Below are 18704 nucleotides of genomic sequence, written 5' to 3'. Positions count from 1 at the left end.
CAAGTTCCGGCCCACAATATGCTCAAATACCGAAGCATTTTAAGGGGAATGCAAATAGGGAAATTTTAAGTCCCCCTCACTCCCCTAGCTCCCCCTGCCTTAGCTGCTCACACGTCTATCGCGTATCATGAATTATGTTCCCACTTTTATTTTGCTTTGCTGTAGTGTTAGTAACCAGCAATCGGTGGTGTTTTCCACAATTCGCTATGGCAGTAATGACAAAGCGAATAATGATATTTTGATACACACGTTATCTGTTGATGTCCATTGCTAGGGAACGGGGACACAATCACTTTGTTATGCAAATGAAGCTACAGGTAAAGGTAAATAGCGTATTTTAGCTCTGGCCCCCGCCTTCTTTTCATATTCCATTCATGATTTCAAATGCTGTTATCCAGACTATCAAATGACGACAGTACGTACGTACGTACGTAATTGCACAGAAAAAGATTTTCGTAGTTGCCTAAAAACTCCAACTTTTGCTGTTATTTAATTTTGCTTCATTTGCTGTTGCTGACACCACTTAAGAGATATAATATTTGACTATCTTACAGAAGGAACTACCACTTTCGAGGCAGTGTCGATTTTAGAGGGTAAGAAAGCAAGTTTCCGATGAGTGTCTTTTTGGCTGTCGAGCGGAGTAGCGCTAGCGCCGTGTTGTGTGGCGTGGAGGGACCCTGGCTGCTAGCGGCGGCCCTGGTGGGGTGCTCACTGCTGGTCGACGCACTCTGTACGGGCCTGCTGCATTTGCACTTACCTTCTGCACGATGCCGGCTTGGTGTCAAAAATAATTGTGAAATTAGAAAGATGCAATATCCAGGAGCACTATGGTTGTTGTGTGAAATGTTCCAAGTATAGTCGGACTCCCTATTATCGCGGCATCCCTATTATCGCGGCATGGGAAATTTCTCTTTTTACAGTGTCAAAACTCCTTCAAGTGGCGATTTTTATCCAGTTCACCAGTCATCAAGGATTTTCTACCGAGTTGTATAAAAAGGACGATTAAAAAAATGTTGTGTCTTTCGGGACTTTTAACGATTTTAATAAATATTAACGTTTTCCAAAACTTGCAAAATTTTCCCTCACCGTGTCTGCTAAAAGGTACCGTTTATATTTTAACATAAATCTTTAATTGCGCTCTGTCCATGAAAGTTCCATTCTCTGGTTCCCATTCTTCAGCTGCAAATGTAAAATGAAGTCGAACGACGATATTTGCAGCGCGAAATCGTAACAACTTTTACGGGATCAAAATAAGCACCGCGCGTTAGCGAAAATAAAACGGCACACCGTGTAAAGTGAATGGCGCCCTCAATCGCCGATCAGTAGACTTGCCTCCGGGATTTTGTTCTCCTATCGGGGGAAGGGCAGGGTCTTAAGAAAACATCCTGCAGACATTTTGTCTTTAATCAACTTGAACGTTACAGGGAAAATATCAGACTTTATTCAGGGGGTGTTTTGGTCAAACATAAACTATGAACAAAAAAGTTGGGATCATTATAAAAAACCACTTCCCGCATACCGCGATAATAGGGAGTCCACCTCCGTTCGCACACGCCGCGCATGTCTATTTTCACAGGCATCGTACACACGGAATAAACCACACTACCCGTCAGTTTTTTTATATTAATTTAAAAAGGAAGAGTTATACTACACATAAGACAGGACAATTCTGGAAGGTTAGTGGGCAATCTCTATTCCGAACGAGAAACGTGATAAGTACCGCGATAATACAGCGTTCCATCCTACATGTATTTTCTTACCAAGTTGGAAATGTTTCTCCTTTTTTGTGTTTTTCCCCCCAACATATTTCCAAACGTAAACACAGACCAAATTTGCCTCAGGTCAGGATGATGCATTTTCCTCCATGAGATAACACATTAACATGTAATAAATTATTCATTTTTTCCTTCTCAATATCTCTGCATTTGCTTTTAATTACATTGTTATATTTTTTTCCATCAAGACATCATTTGCCCCCCCCCCCAATAGTCTCTGGTTTCTGGTATGCGCGCACGTCGCCATAGCCATGCGCGTCGGTACAATGAAAATTTTTTTTTCTCAATGAAAGATGATGTCTGAAAACCGCCAAACTCACTGGTTCGACTGGAATCCATTATCCTGCTGCTGCGCAATTTTAACATGTTTTTAGATGGGGTTACGATCAAGAATAAGCTTTATCAAGTTTATGTGGCCTCTCTGGACTCCCATATATTTGCACTAAGTTTAGTCGGGCACCATTTGCAGTCATCAGTCGACTTTTGAAGAAAAAAACGTTACAAAGAGAAAAAAAACCTGCGTCGCCGCACCACTTTTTGGGCAAGCTCCATGCCAGAAACCTTTGATAAGGATGTTTAATTTAAGATAAGATGTTTGTACCTGAATATATGAGGTTTTTATTGTTTTTGAATGTGTTGGGATGTTAAGTACATTGAACAAGAGCTGATTTTTGTTTCGTAAGTTCCTTTTTGCCGGTCAAAAGTGGTCAGAAGTCTACCAAAATTGTCCGAAAAAAAAATTAAATTAAAAGAGGGAAAAATCAAAATTTGGCTGATGGATAGAAGTTTCTAGGAATATACAGACCAGTGAAAATGAAAACATCTAATGTTTTGCAAACCAGTTTTCATCGGTTGCTATGTGTTACCATTCAGCACTCCAGACTCAAGAACCATTGAGTTTCAAGAACTGTAGGTCTGGGAGCTAGATAAGCCAATATGTAAAAAAAAAATCCTTGCCTGAAGGAGCAAAGAACTTAATAGTATGATAACATTATTAGAAGGAAGATTTGTAAACATCACTAAACGAAATGATCAAATTATTACGATTGTTAGGGAATGACAGTCCAAAGCATCCTTTAAAATCGTGGCTCCTGGTGTGCTAACATTTTCAAGAAAAACTGTATTTTTCCAACACTGGTCGGCCGACCAGCATTGGAGAAAACTGGCTTTTTCCAAAACTGTTCCTAATTTTTCATTTTTAGTTATTCTGACTTTTCTTTGCAATTGATTACACACCTGTGAAGGGGCCGGTACAGGCCTGCTAGACTGATTCTCTGACCTTACAATTCCCCAAAGGGCATTAATAGCTCCATTTCATCTTCAGTGGGGTCAGGGAACCAGACTACAAGAACAAGATAGATTTTCTTGTGATTTTCCAGCATCTACAAGCCCAAAACGTGAAACAAGTCAGTTTAACAATATTTTCTATAACATACCAATCCTCCAAATCCATTTATTTCCGAAAATTGCAGCAAAAGCAAATGTTGTACATTCCCTTTAATTGTGCAGGGCCAGTGATGTAATAAAATTGGCTATTGGCTAATGTACAGGCATTTTATGTATTGAATTTAGTGATGACTATTCTAAACAGACTAAACTTGCAGTTCACAAGATTTAATATTCGAGGAGTGACAAAATGCACATGGGGCTTACAATAAATGCAGTCTCGAAAACAAAGAAGGTATGAGCAAATAAATTAAAGAGTTCTTTTCAAATATTTTCTCAAAGCACAATGATTTCAGCATTCCTCAAAGATTTGTTGGAATATTTGAAATTATTGAAAAACAAAACTTGAGGAAAATAAAAGTGAAATTTGGAAAATCCTGAATTTCTTTACTCTTCCCAGAAAAAGAAATCTGTCACCATGGGTTGTGCAGCAAGCGAGGTTCAAGTTCAACAGCCGGCACATCACGTAAAAGTCCATCATCACCCAAACCCTGCCCCAGTGCAGCAGCCTCCGATGCGTATGGCCATGGCCCCTGGCCCTCAGCAGACTGCAGTGCGGCAGATGGCCCCACCTCCCCAGCAGGCCCCGCCTCCCCAGCAGGCCCCGCCTCCCCAACAGGCCCCGCCTCCACAACAGGCCCCACCCCCTCAGCAAGCACCAGCTGAGAACACACAAGATGAGGATATTCAGGTAAGGGGACATACCTACGTGTTCACCATGTTCCCTTCTATCATATGGATAGGAGTACCCTCATGACTTGAATGATGGAAACTACAAATTTAGAGTGTAAACGCTATTTACCGATCAAGGCAACAGAAAGAACTGACTTCGTATAGGGCTATTACGCCCCAAATGTGGTAGTGGTCCCAACTAATGTTGGGAGTCCTCAGTCCCAACTAACGTTGGGACCATTGCCAAAGTTGGGGCCTAACAGGACCTTTGCTACATGTCAAACTTGGCCTTTGAAAACAAAGCCCCTGATTTATGTTTGGTTTTTCTTGTGATTTAATTTGACTTGTAAAGAGGAACAGTTATAAAACAAACTCTCCCATGACAAAAAAAAAATTGCTGGTACATTGAAACAAGTGGGGACACTTTTTCCACTTTTGACTTGGGAGTGGACAGGATACACCATGTGCGCGTACTGGTTTGCACACGTGTAGCATGAACTACACATAACTAATTTTGTTCCGAATGTGCACAAAGCCATAGTGTCTTCATGTGAGCATCAGATGTCATGTGGTCTCCCCCCCCCCTCCCCCAACTCTCCCTTTCTTACCATTGAGGGGGTACTTGTGCACGGAGCCCATAGGTACTTGCACTTAATTTTAAAATGTGTGCCATAATACTTTTCAGGGGTGTGAAATCTCAGCTTTAAAGCTGATTTCAGCTTTTTTTTGTTTTGGATTTCAGCTTTTTCCCCTCACTTGCTGTGTACAAAAGAATAGAAGATTTCCAAAGTTCAGCTTTTGTACACCTTTTCCAGCTGTTTTCAGCTATTTTCATCAGTGGTCACTAACACCCCTGACTTTGTTTCCCCTTTCAGCCCGAATCTGTGGAAATCAATGAGGCCCTTATTCAACTGTTGGTTGATATGGACAAGGAGATTTCGGACCTGGAGTCCCGTAACGTCTCCAAGCAGTACCAGTTGAAGTCAGACCAGATGACCCACCTTACGGCACAGGTGCAGAGTATGGCTCAGCAACAACAGGCCCTGGTCCAACAGACGTAAGTGGTGTGATTGTTGTCTTCCGTGATTAAGAAGAACAACATGCTACTCATAAGCCAGTTCAGTTTTCCAATGGAACATGCCAACCCTCAAGATCTGAAAGTCTTGATGTGCAATTTCAGCTTTGAAAATTACCAGTACTTCTATCTCTCCTGGATGGAATGCCAGACCATCATGTGTTTTTTTTAGTTAAGGCCAAAAAAAAAGATAAGTCGGTCTCTGGTCAGCGCGCGCGTCGATTTTAATCATACGCGTCGATCTTTTTTTTTCCAAAATGTTCCGCGGTAGCTCCAACAGCGCCCTCTATTTCCGCACCTCCTCAATTTTTTTTACCAAAGAGCAACAAGGAATGGGAAATTGCACCAAGGCAAATGATCGAAAACACCAAGGCAAATTATGGAGGACACCAATGTACATGAGGACACCAAAAAAGCAAAATAGTACCCACCTTGTCTGTACAATCCAAGCTTGAAGAAAAAAAGAAAAAAAGAAGAAAAAAAAAAAAGCCGCGTGGCCGCGTCAATTCCGGAACTTTGGTCTGACCAGAGACTGAATATTTTTTTTTTTTGGCCTAATACTGGTGGTACCCATTCGTACTCCTGTGTAGAGACAGGTAAATGAAGGTAAAGTGGCTTGCCCAAGGACACAAAAGTTTACCAGCAGGTGTTGGATTCAAATCCAGACCCTCTTGTATAAGTCACAACCCTAACCACAATACGACACTCGTCTGTTGGTTGGTTTCAAGCAGGAATACAGATTTTGTACAATCAAAACTTGAAGTCCTGATGTAATTAACTCAGGTATCACCTTTTTGGAGTCACTTCTGAAAATGTATCAAAAACATTTTCAATTCAATTTAATTCAATTTGACTTTATTAAATTCAATTGACCTTATTTATATTATCAAGGAGAAAGATATAAAAATATGTTATTTTATATTATACTTAAAAATTGAAGCTATGCAAGAAGAACAATTAACAACTTCTTAAGGGAGAAAAAGTTTTTAAAATGTCCCTTTTAGTAATGTATCAGTTGGGGTTTAGGGTGGAGATTAGGAATTGAGTAATGTACTTTTGTTCTTGAACTACAACCATTTGTTCACCAAAATATTCCTGTCCCTGTTACATCTGACATCTCTGATTTTATAACTCCTTAATGCCGTTGTCCTCCAAGATGGATTATCAATTGCAAACTACCTACCAAACAAATAATTAATCATTTGAATTCATCGAAATCATTCTTAGTAATACTTGAATGGCAAAATACAAAATCGCAAGGTTACAGGGACAGGAAAAATGTCACATTTTGGACCCCTTGATTTGTATAATGACCCACATGGAAAATATTCATTTATAACACGGAATAACAAAAAAACAACCCGACAAAACAAGGAACAGTGCATTGAAACAACAGTCTGACTTAAATCAGACACTAAAAAACAGACTCTTTTTTCCATCAACATTTGCAGGCAGAAAGAATACCAGGACGTGGTGAATTTACAAAATCTGCAGAGCACCCGCCAGATGATGACCCAGGGCCAGTACACCACGCAGATGAGCAAGGAGCAAGAGGAATACATGCAGGCCCTGTCCAAGCAAGAAGTCCACAAGAAGGAGCTGGACACGACGGCCCGGCAGCTGGAGACATTCAAGAGAGAGGTGGCATCGGTGAAGGCCCAGGCGGACAGAATCAAAGAGCTGTACGACAAACAAGACGGCATTCTAGGTGAGAATGGACTTTTCCTCCCCGCACATTTTTTTTCCCAAACGACATCCACACACATGGTTGTTTAGCGCCCTCTACGATACCTTTACGATACGCACACAGGTATATAATTATTTGTTTCCCCACGTTTTGGCGAGCAGTGCGACAGCTCAGTCAAAAGAGAGTAGGATTTTGCACCGCGAGGTTGCGGGTTCGAATCTCGGTTTTGCACCCAAATTTTTTTCCTTTTCTAACCCGAGGCTTTGGCGGATTTGTTTTTAAAAGGGAAATAAAGTCAGAATTTCATAACGTTCAAACTCACTTTTTTTTCTTCTAAATTTATATTTTCTTCTCATATTTTTATAAAAGTTAAGTCCAAAACGCCATGGCGTACACCCATATGTGGATGTCGTTTGGGAGAAATAAATTCGCTTCCTGCCTGTCAGTCACAGTGCTGTAGTCGAATCCATCACAAGTCATCAATTCCCTTGACAAGTCAGAGGATATTTAAATGAAATGTGACAATGGCTTTTATTTAGTTGTTGTTCATCCACTGTTACTTACGGCCTAACTTTTGTTGTGACTTGTGATTTAAGTTTGACCAGACTTGTGATGGACTTATGATGGACCCAACTACAACACTAGTCAGTCAAACGGTGTTCGTTGATCAATTAGATCAAGTCTTCTGGTCAGGTGACCATGGTAGCCAGTCAAAACCGGTCACAAATGAGAGAAATACGCACATGCACGAGGTGGGCGGGTCTTATGGACTAAACCGGACTAGTCGGTTGTACAAAGGGGAAAATAAGACACAAAACTGCTCCCACAAAAATTTAAGCTGCCACATGCCAAAAGAAGTGCGATTTTAGAGTAAAATATTTTCAGAAAATGCACTGGTCAACAAATGTCTGATGTCAGATCATTGTGTCACTCTCTTAAATATATTAGGGAATTGTATTGTAGTTTTGCATTTATTTATTTTGCACTTTCAGAAAAAATTGCTTAACAAGTTCATGGAGTATATTGCTTAACAAGTTTATGAAGTGTCATGGCCGAGCGGTTAAGAGCACCGGACTCAAGCTCTGGTGTTTCTGATCAGTCAGAGTGTGGGTTCAAGTCCCGGTCTCGACACTTGTGTCTTTAAGCAAGACACTTAACCATTACTGCTTCGTCCTTCGGATGGGACGTAAAGCCGTAGGTCTCGTGTGTTGTGTAATGCACGTAAAAGAACCCAATAACACTTATCGCTATTAAGAGAAGGGGTTTGCCCCGGTGTTTCTGGCAGTGGCTGCTTAATGCGCCGCAGCACCTTGTAAAACCCTTATAAGGTGCTACATAAAATGGGTCTCATATTTCAAATACTTCATTTTACCTGTCTTTTAAATTAATTCATAATAATTATTGCCTTGAGTACCTACTTGTTGGTAGTTATGTAGGCTATATAAGACCTCGGAATTATTATTATTATTTTTCTGTAGTAAGCAAAAATCTCCCAAGAACCTGCTTCGAGCAATACGTACAGAATAACATTTTGCCGATTATTCTGAACCAAAACAGACTCGTTAATGGGAAGGGAGAGCAGATATGGTAATAATTTACATAATTGTCTCAAATTTATTCAGCCTGTGTTTTCACATGGCTGAGCAGTCTTGTGGAGAAGTCCAGCCTGACAAGAAGGCATTATGAGTACTCCCTGATGCCTGTAATTGCGGATTTAACTGAGGCAGCGATATACCCATTCTGATTCAATATCGCTGGCTGATTGAAACATGTACATGTACACCCAGACCCTATGCAAACAATAATCCCTGACATGATTAGTCTTACATGATTAGTCTGTTCACCTTGGGAGCCGAGGGCAGAGTTTGCTCACCATTGTGCCCAATTGAGACTCTGTTTGAACAAGGATCAAAGAGGCTTAAGCAAGGTGCGGGGTTGCTAAGCGACGCAAACAAAATGCCAATGCAGTCATGTTAGCGATAATCATTTTGGGAAGCAAGTTCTGATGCGGGCAAACATAAGGCTGTCAAATAATCCATGAATTCTATTTTGAAAAGTGCCAGTTGTACTTGCAGATATGTCTTCATTTTGCAAAATTAGTTGGGAATCCTTAGAATCCATCATTTAATTGAGGATTCTGACAGTTAAGTTAAAAAGAATTAAATAAAAACATAAAAAAAATAGTACAATTAATCTTAGAAATACTATTTAACAAGAATTCTAAATCTGATTCAAGTTTTTGGTTTTAATATGTATTTGGAACCATTGAAAGCTGGTGACAAAAAGAGAGATGTTTTAATATTTTTTTTTTTTTTATAGTTTTAATTTACTTCTTTTTTGGGAGAAGTTGAATATGTTTTGCGCAAAATTAACATTTTGGTCAATAATCCAATACATTTTCTAATTTATTTATAATTATATACATGTAGTATTATTATTTATATCAGACTGACTTGATTCGCAATTCAAGACACTGTCTTCATTTCATCTTTTTCGTCAAACTATTTGAAGCTGCCACTGTAATTGTTGACAACAGTGCGCGTATACCTGACCTTTTGCGCGCTGCATGTGCGCAGCATGTTCCGTGTTCGACGGTACGCGCGAGCGCTACGCTCTGTTGAGTGGTTGACAACTGTAACTTTCTGTGCTCTTGATCATGCGGGAAACAGGGAAAATGCCCGGATGACTGCAATAATAATATTATTGCAGTCATCCGGGTACTTTTTTTTTTAAAGCATGCAATACGCTGATTTATTTTTACCGCTGGAAGCCTGATATAAATAATAATATATATTATTTGTTTCACAAGGAAAACAACCTTCCTGAAAAAAAATTCATTTTACTCCGCTTGTGTTGTTTTTAAAAAGGTGATGGCTATGCACATATACACTTCAAACTACATTCTTACTGCAAACATTTGAATGTAAATCACAGACTGATAAGAGTTTCATTGCTTCACAACCATATTGTCTTTCTAGTGGACAGTTGAGCTGTCAAGGAAAGTCACCAGAAAGACATTGATGAAGAAACAAGATGGAGAAAAAAAAGTGTTTAAAATGCGAGTTTTAAGATTATGGGCAAAATTGTGCATTATGGTCAACTGTATGACAGTTACTTTTTATTCTCCTACAGCAAGCATCTTTGACGGCAAATACGGCAGTGAGAGAGAGTACAACTTGGAGTCGGACCTGGACCTAGCCCTGGAACGCAAGCAGAGAGTGGGCGTGGCTAAGTACAAATGGCAGAATGCCAAGGTTCTCCTGCAGCACGCCGGCGGACAGCTGGGCTTCGCGATCAGACGGTGGGGCGACGTCATGCAGATACCGCCACAGTAAGTCTTGATTACTTTGGGAACGTTTAGAGGAATATGAGATTTATTGAAAGGTTTTGCCTTGTTCCCATCCTTTGCTGTATCCTGGGCTTTAGAGTATTATCTAGACGCCTTTAATATCCAAATCAAATGGAAATACCTGTACTTCCAATTTTGGCCTCATATCATAAGATTTGTCATGAAGCAGAACATGTTTCCACATTGTAGTGATCATTACCATAGTTGAATCTTGGCTGATAGTTGTGCAGCCGCATGAGACAACATGAAACAACATGTGCTTGGTGGTCACTCTTTAGATAGCAAGTGCAAGACTGCCTCATGGCCAGTTGCAACTTGGAACGCCCAGCCACGGGCACGCCTGACTAGCATTTTTGAATACATCATTATTGAACTGGAGTCCCCCAGGTCAGGCGGATAAAGTAATTTCCAGCAAAAGCAGGAAAAGAAGTAAGGGTTTCCGAAAAACAGAAAATGCAGCTTGTTTTGAATCTGATTTTGTACTTTGCTAGTCCAGATACTGCGTCAATTTTCCTGGTCCTCATGATCTCTGATGTTGGGTCAACTTAAGTAATGTTTATAATTAATTGGCCCTTAATTAGTTTATACTGGATTTTTCATGTACTCCATGAGAACAAGGCCAGTCAGACTACAGGGAAGGTAGAATCTTGATCATGATTTGATTTTTACACTTAAAAACTTAAGGAGGTTGTAATTTCAACAAAAAGCCCCACTCTGTTAACAGTGGGGGAGATATTTCTGGCTTTTTTGACTCTCATATTTCAAATCGTTCTTGTCTTCTTTTTGTCAAACGGCGTCGTGGTATAAACAATATTATCAGATGTTGAACAATTTTTGGATTGTAAATTATGTTCTTCATCTCACATGCCAAAGTAATAAATGTTGCACTCTTATCTAGCAAATTGCCTATTGCATATATGCGCATCACTGTGTGTTTTTGATAAACTGCCATTATTTATTTATCTTCTTAGGAATACGGACATCCGGTACAAGTTTGCAGCCGAGTGCCGCAACAACCTTGTAGCGGCCTCGCAGAACATCACCAGCGCCCAGCAGTACCTGAACACCATCCGCTTCCCCTACTGCACCGCGGACGAGATGAAGACCCTCAACACTGCCATCAATCACATCTTCACCGACCTGCTGACCTCGGAGAGGCACAAGCACGCAATGGAGTGCTACGTCACCGTCTACCGCCGGACCGCCGCCCTCATCCAGTGGTGTGATCATGTGAGTCTGGGTACCAGATCGTTAAATATGTATGTAAATTAGGTTATAATACCAAGGCACCCCTAGGAATTTCAGATCACTGTAGTGTAACTGGCCAATCAAGTCCATAGAAGTCCACACAAAATCAGTGATTTTAGTCCTTGTGTTTTGAAAATTCTGAGATCACAACAGGTCCAAAAGCTGTGTCATCTACAAGTGCTTTAACCCTAACTGCCTTGCGTCTTTTACTAGGAACTGGACCAAGTTCATCACAATCCATCAATCACTGGGCATCCAATACAAAACTGTACATGACACAATGGAATCCACCACTGACGCACTGGTTGACATTCATGGACTTGCTACACATGGCTTTTATCACAATAGCAGAACAGGAAGCTAGCAAAATCAATCGGATACCCTTAGCACTGCTTCAGGCTATTAAGCCCAAGTCCATCATACTCCATCGATATTAAGTCACGCCAGGCCTTTTGGACCAAGTCCCCCAAAATCCACCAAAATGGGGTATGGATGTGATGGAGTTGGGTGGTTAGGGTTAATAATAAGTCTGCATTTGGAAGGAAATTGACTGCGAAATCCACACTTTCACTATAGAGCACACACAATTGCATGTACATAGCTAACACACGTTCATGTCAAAATACAGTAATCACTCACCAGATCTATAGTGAATTGTAAGGTTGTGTAGACTAATTCAGCAACAGCCATTTTCTGCGGTGGCACGGGGCTGGTGCGAGTCGCGCTCAGGTAATACGCACGTATTCCCAGTTCCTTCGACCAACAAGACTACCAAAATGGGCTCGTACCTCATCTTTAAGAATGTGTGCAGCATGTGCGAGGGTGTGGTATCACCTCCAAAAAAGGTTTCTAATGTTGTTCGGCAAATTACGCTATAGCAAGAATCAATCCCAGCTACTAAGGCTGTGATTACTTTGAATTTGTAAGAATATGAGTTGTCGGTACAGATATACAAGGAATATTCGAAAGTAGACTAGAGCCCATGTCTGAGCCCTTTTGCAGATTCTAAGGTGATTCACAGGCAAAACAGAGTATAGCCTACTATCATTTAGTTTATTCCTCAAATTGTTCTCTTGCTAAGAGGGCATTCATTGATAATTTATGTGATTGTCAACTCTCAGGTCATCAACAAGACAATCTTGAAGGATCTGGAAGGGGCCACCAAGGAGAGCGCCACCAAGAAGCAAGAGCTGAAGCAGGAGAGACTGAAACTCATCAAGGAGAAGATCAGAGAGAAGCTTGGAGATGATGCGGCAGACAGGATCGAACTCACCTCAGGTATGGATGGACTCCGTGTTTGATCTGTGGAGGTGCTTTGTGACCGAGGAGAGCTCTCATCATCATCATCATCACTTGGTACACGGCAACAGAACTAAAAGTTCCATGACGCCGCGGGGTGTAGACGATGTCTAGTTCGTGAGGGCAGCTTTAAAATTAACAAGGGTCGGTCGTGTAGTAATGTCAAGGGGTAGCCTATTCCAATCACGGATGGTTCTAGGGAAGAATGAGTTCTTGTATTTATCAGTTCTGGATACGATGATGTTGTATGCGTCAGCTGTGAAGTGCCTGGGACAGTAGACGGCAGTCACAAGTCTTTTACTCTCAAGTCAAGTCACAAACTATTCATATGAACTGGGAAATTTATGCATTCACATTGACAATCCAATTCCATCTTATGAAAAGTTTCATTGCGGTACCCGCTGCTAAATGTACATCAGATTCGAACCAGCCAAACGATCTTGCAAGCTCGGTGGTCGAGTGGTAAGACGTCTGCACTAGAAAGCAGGAGGTCGTGGGTTTGAGTCGCACCCGAGTGATTTTTTTCCCAAGTTTCACTCGGGAGGTAACACATTTAGTATACAGTACATGTATTACAAAACCTATGCAATATTGATTCACATTGAGAGTGTTCATCCCCTGCTAATTATGACCAGATTTTTGATTGTCTTGTGGTTTTACTTGTGCTTGACTTGTGCTTGATTTGTGATTGACTTGTGATTTGAATTGTGATTGACTTATGATTGACTTGTGATATGTCTTGAAATTTGACTTGTGACCTGTGATTGACTTGTGATTTGTCTTGTGTTTCACTTGTAATTTGAATTGTGATTTGTTTCACGTGTAAGTGACTTGTGATATGAATTGTGATTGACTTGTGTTTCACTTGTGATTGACTTGTGATTTGAATTCTGATGGACGTCTATTTGACTTGTGGATTGACTTGTGGATTGACTTGTGATTGACTTTGTTTGACTTGTGATTGACTTTGTTTGACTTGTGATTGACTTCGATTTGACTTGTGGTTGATTTGTAATTTGACCTGTGATTGACTTCAATTGGACTCGTGAATGACTTCAAAATGACTTGTGATTGAATTGTGATTTAACTTGTGATTGACTTCGATTTGACTTTTGTTTGACTTGTGATTGACTTCGATTTGACTTGTGGTTGACTTGTAATTTGACCTGTGATTGACTTCGATTGGACTCGTGAATGACTTCAAAATGACTTGTGATTGAATTGTGATTTAACTTGTGATTGACTTCGATTTGACTTTTGATTGACTTGTGATTGACTTCGATTTTGACTTTTGATTGACCTTTGATTGACTTTGATTTGACTTGCAATTTTGTCTGTTTCTCCTTCAGATGGACCAGCAGAGGCTGAGAACCCAGACCAGGATGACGCTGAGCTCCTGATGTTGGTAGAGGCAGATGCCGTATCACAGGCTGGAGATCTGGCAGCGGTGAGTCACACCTCACATTCATGGCATATTCTGGAAGACTGCAACGGTTTTATCTTTTTGACGAAGTTGCTCCAGACTGTTTGAAATGTCAAACTTTTCATGTACTTAAATTCAATCGTTCAGATGAACTTTCTTTGGCACAACTCAGGAATGCCAGCCAGAAAAGGATGCTAGTTGATCTCTGTTTCAAGATGTTCAAATTGTGTAAACTCCATTCTGATTATAAAAATATGTCTTTCAATCTTTTCCTTTTCCCCCCTCAGCTGGCACCAGAGGGAGGCTCAGACGCCAATGCAGTCACTCCCCTTCCACTGACTGAGCTTGCCCCGACCCCATCCATGGACGACCTCTTTGGAAACATTGATGATCTCAAGAAAAAACACGAAGAAAATGTAAGACTAGGGCCAAAAAAAAAAGTCTCCGGTTTCTGGTATGCGCGCGCGTCGCGGTAGCCATGCGCGTCGGCAAAATGAAAAAGTTTTTTTTTCAATGAAAGATGATGTCTCAAAACCGCCAAACTCACTGGTTTGACTGGAATCCTGCTGCTGCACAATTTTAACGTGTTTTTAGATGGGGGTTATGATCGAGAATAAGCTTTATGTGGCCTCTCTGGACTCCCATATATTTTCACTAAGTTTAGTCGGGCACCATTTGCAGTCACCAGCCGACATTTGAAGCAAAAAAGTCAGGTAAAAAAAAAAAAAAGCCGCGTCACCGCACCACTTTTTGGACAAGCTCCATACCAGAAACCGGAGACTTTCTTTTTTTGGCCTAGTAGTCAGTTTTTGATTTTGAATTTCTTGCTTTGTTTAAAGGGAAGATACAACATTTGCAAACATCAGAAAACGAAATGATCAAATTATCACAAAATACCTTACTGGATTGTTCGGGAATGACGGTCTAAAGCATCCTGTAATATAGTGGCTCCTGGTGTGCTGACATTTTCAAGAAAAATTGTATTTTTCAAATGCTGGTTGGCCGACCAGCATTGGAGAAAACTGTTTTTTTTCCCCAAAAACTGCTCCTAAGTTTTCATATTTAGTTATTCCACATTTTCTTTGCAATTGATTTATACACGCTTGTGAATGGGAGCAAGCCTGCTAGACTGATTTTCTGACCTTACAATTACCCAAATTCTGTAAACCAGACTACAAAAACATGATTGGTTTTCTTGGTTTTTCCAGCATCTACAAGCCCAAAATGTGAAGCAAGTCAGTTTAACAATATTTGCTACAACATACTAATCCTCCAAATCCATTTATTTCTGAAATTTGCAGCAAATGCAAATGTTGTACATTCCCTTTAATTTTGTCTAGCTTCTGAAATCTAATTGGCTGCTATGAGCCTTGTGGATGCTGCCTTCCCTTTAGTCTTGTTGGCCTACTTCTCCAGTGTGCTTGGCGTCAAATCATTGTGCCTAATGTTGGTACGTCAGCGGATATTCAAATTATGTTATAGGTCATAAGACCTTATTCGACATTCTCTTGACTTATTTCTAGTTGGGATCCTGGTTTATCCAGTTTTAGAGGTTGGGAAAAAACCCCTGAATGACATACCAGGGAAAATCCATGAAATCAGGTAGGGACTAAAAACCAAATCTGCAGGTTGGCCCGGCGTGGGATGCGAACCTGGGTCACGGTAGTGGAAGGCGGGGAAACTCGGGAAAGTATGCCAATCTTAATGTGTGACTGGTGCAATAGCCTGCTCATGATTAATTCATGGCATGCAAATTCTTGATCCTCCAATCAGGTCAAGGAACTACAGAGGCAGCAGGAGATGGCCAAAGCCCGGGTGGACCAGGACCTGCAGTCCAAGCTGGCCAAGAGGAGGAGCCGTCGCCGGCGCATGCAGCAACAGGAGACAGAGATGCAATCACTGGCAGACAAGAGCTAATTAGGAACGAGGGCCAATGGCTGCAGCTTGTGTCTTCTCAAAGAGCAGCATTTACCATTAGTCTTTTTGAGATATGCTGGACACATTGGAAGAGTACTCATTAAATTTGGGTAAATGAAAGAGTTTTCTGACTCCAGGTAGTGCAGTCATGTTGTGTCCACCATATCTCAAGAAAGGCTGGTGGGAAAAGCTCTGACAGCAGAGTGCCGCTATGGGCTCTGTTCAGGAATAGTTAATGGTGCTTTGCAATCACTTTTGAGAGCCCCAGTGGGAGGGAAACGCATGTGTATACTGCAGTGTTGTAGTCCAGTAACTTGGCTCATGTCTGAGTCTCGAGTCAATTGGGTCGAGTCCGAGTCTCGAGTCACTTGGGTCGAGTTTGAGTCCGAGTCACTCGAGTTGAGTCCGGGTCTCGAGTCACTTGGGTCGAGTCCGAGTCACTCGAGTTGAGTCCGAGTCTCGAGTCATTTGGGTCGAGTCCGAGTCTCAAGTCTCGAGTCACTTGGGTTGAGTCTGAGTCACTTGACTCGAGTTTAAGTCTCGAATCACTTGGGTCGAGTCCGAGTCTCAAGTCTCGATTCACTCGGGTCAAGTCTGAGTCCGAGTATCGAGTCACTTGGGTCGAGTCCGAGTTACATGTAAATATTGCTTCTTAATATTTTTACTTTTGTGAATACTTTTGAGAAATGTATGCAGCTAAGAATACCTCATAGTACTGGATTCATGTACAGTCGACTCCTGTTTATAACAAGGTCGATGGGACTAACCAAATTACCTCTTTATAACAGGAATGTTGTTATAAAAGGACAGCGAAACAAAGAAACACAAAGAGAACCTGAGATTTGGGACTTCAGAATTTGCTCTTTATAAGCAGAACCTCTTTATAGAAGTGCTCTTTAGAATGAGAGTCGGCTGTACTTTGTGATTGATGAACCACACATATAGTTCTACCGTTTGCAGATTGTTATTCTTTGTAAGATCTTTATCTTTTTTGTATTTGATTACTTTGGTAACCATTATTTTGGTTCTTCAGATCTTAACCCTCCTGCTGTTTGAACAGTCACAAACGGTACAAAAAATCCATCATCTTCCCCTGTCATGCCTTTTACACAGGCTAGTCACCAATAGTCGGATCATATTTCAAGCAAGCACTGTGACTAATCAAATTCAGTCAACAGTTAAAAGCACGCAAGAAGTAGGCACAGCTGGCTTATCTATCATCTACTGTCAAAGCACAGCTTTATAAGTTAAATAAACAATTACAGCCAGTCAATCCTGCTTTATGTAGGCTGGGAGCTCTTAACTGTTGAAAACAGTCACTCGATTGATTTTGACTGAAAGGACAACTTTGCACAGAATGTATGTTTGCATAGAAGAGTTAATGCACTTGTAGAAAAAAATTCTTTTCTTTTAAAGTACTGGGTTATGAAAAGATGTATATAATATGAGCAATGTCTTTCAGGATTTAAATTATCTTAAAAAGTATGAAAAGATGTATTCAAAGAGGAACAAAATAATTTTGGCACATGATTTTGATTTTTGAAAAGTTAAAGAGTAGCGACATACAAAAATACTGCAAAAAGGTTGCAACCTGACGCCACTTCCGCGATTGTGTACAAAGTCTATGGAGAGAAAGAACATTTTCTAAGTTTTCCTAACAAAATTGGAAATGTTTCTCAGTCTCAGATTCATGTCTTACCATCATTTTTGCAATGAATGACCTTCATGGAGATGATATACGAAGAAAAAAGGTGACGTCAGGTTGCAACATGTTTTCCAAAAAATGTGAGGAACATTGTGTAGATAAGTTTTGGACATTGGTTATAATGCACAAAATTTGCACAAAATCCATTTCATATTTATGAAATATTAAATAAAAAAAATTATGATAGATTGGGATCGTTTTTTTTTATAACACCATATTTAACTTAAAGGCATATAGGATCGTTTTCTTTTCCAATAATACCACCAATCAAAATCCAAAGAAGAATGTTAAAAACCTAACCTGTTAGAAGTTTCAGCTCCTTTTGATAACGAAACACAATTTCATTAAATAGCACTCTTTATTCCAAATATCAGTCACTTGACTGATCGTTGGAAATCAGGTACGTATCTTGCTTTCTTTGAAATGACAGCAGGCCAGACGGAATAATTTCAGTTACTTTTGGGATAAATGCAAATGATCCTATATGCCTTTAACTGGCCACCACATTGATGTGTACAGTTACATATTCTGTGTGCATTGATAAATGGTTTCACAGTTAGCCTTTGATTAATGCACAAGTGTTTGTTGCTGTCGAAATAGCGACAGTACAGTTTTAGATGCGGGTTGAATGCATCCCAGCATGCATAGTGTGTTGCTACATTTATAGCAGAAATGATATTTCAAATATTTCTTACACCTTGAGTTCAGCATACGAAAATAGCCAGTCCTCCGTTGTAAATAATCTTTCACTTACAATTATTGTGTTGTATATACTTCAAAAGAATCAGAGCTTTCCACTTTTGATTGTGAATAGTTTAAAAAAATTTCAGTTAAGACTTTTTTAGTTCACTGAATTGTGTGCAATTTTACATTTCCAAAGATTGTTAATGTGTTGTATAGTACTTAATATAACGAGGTCAGATTATTCCGTCCAATGAGGGTGATGGGTCATTTTTAGAAAAGTTGGTGTATGCAAATGTACATGTACATATTCTATTTTCACAACTTCTATGAGAGCTTTAACGGAATTACAAAATAGGACAACAAATTTGAGTGCCTTAGGTTTGTAGTGACTGCCATTTGGTACCGATTTCCTATGAATTTCTAT

At 40.3% G+C, this 18704-nt stretch overlaps 1 protein-coding gene across 1 annotated transcript; it reads left to right on the top strand.

Annotated features, from left to right (window-relative positions):
* The first annotated feature begins 387 nt into the window (after positions 1–387).
* LOC119720848 lies at positions 388–17361 on the top strand. The gene is made up of 10 exons (XM_038190705.1): positions 388–593; positions 3622–3912; positions 4769–4950; positions 6420–6676; positions 9788–9986; positions 10976–11234; positions 12374–12530; positions 13901–13998; positions 14262–14390; positions 15748–17361. The coding sequence occupies exons 2-10, from the start codon at positions 3640–3642 to the stop codon at positions 15889–15891; spliced, it is 1698 nt and encodes a 565-aa protein (XP_038046633.1). The 5' UTR covers positions 388–593; positions 3622–3639; the 3' UTR covers positions 15892–17361.
* Positions 17362–18704: the final 1343 nt, after the last annotated feature.

This window comes from Patiria miniata, unplaced genomic scaffold, assembly GCF_015706575.1.
Source record: "Patiria miniata isolate m_02_andy unplaced genomic scaffold, ASM1570657v1 HiC_scaffold_9, whole genome shotgun sequence".
Lineage (NCBI taxonomy): Eukaryota > Metazoa > Echinodermata > Asteroidea > Valvatida > Asterinidae > Patiria > Patiria miniata.
This window is presented reverse-complemented; position numbering and strand designations above follow the sequence as displayed.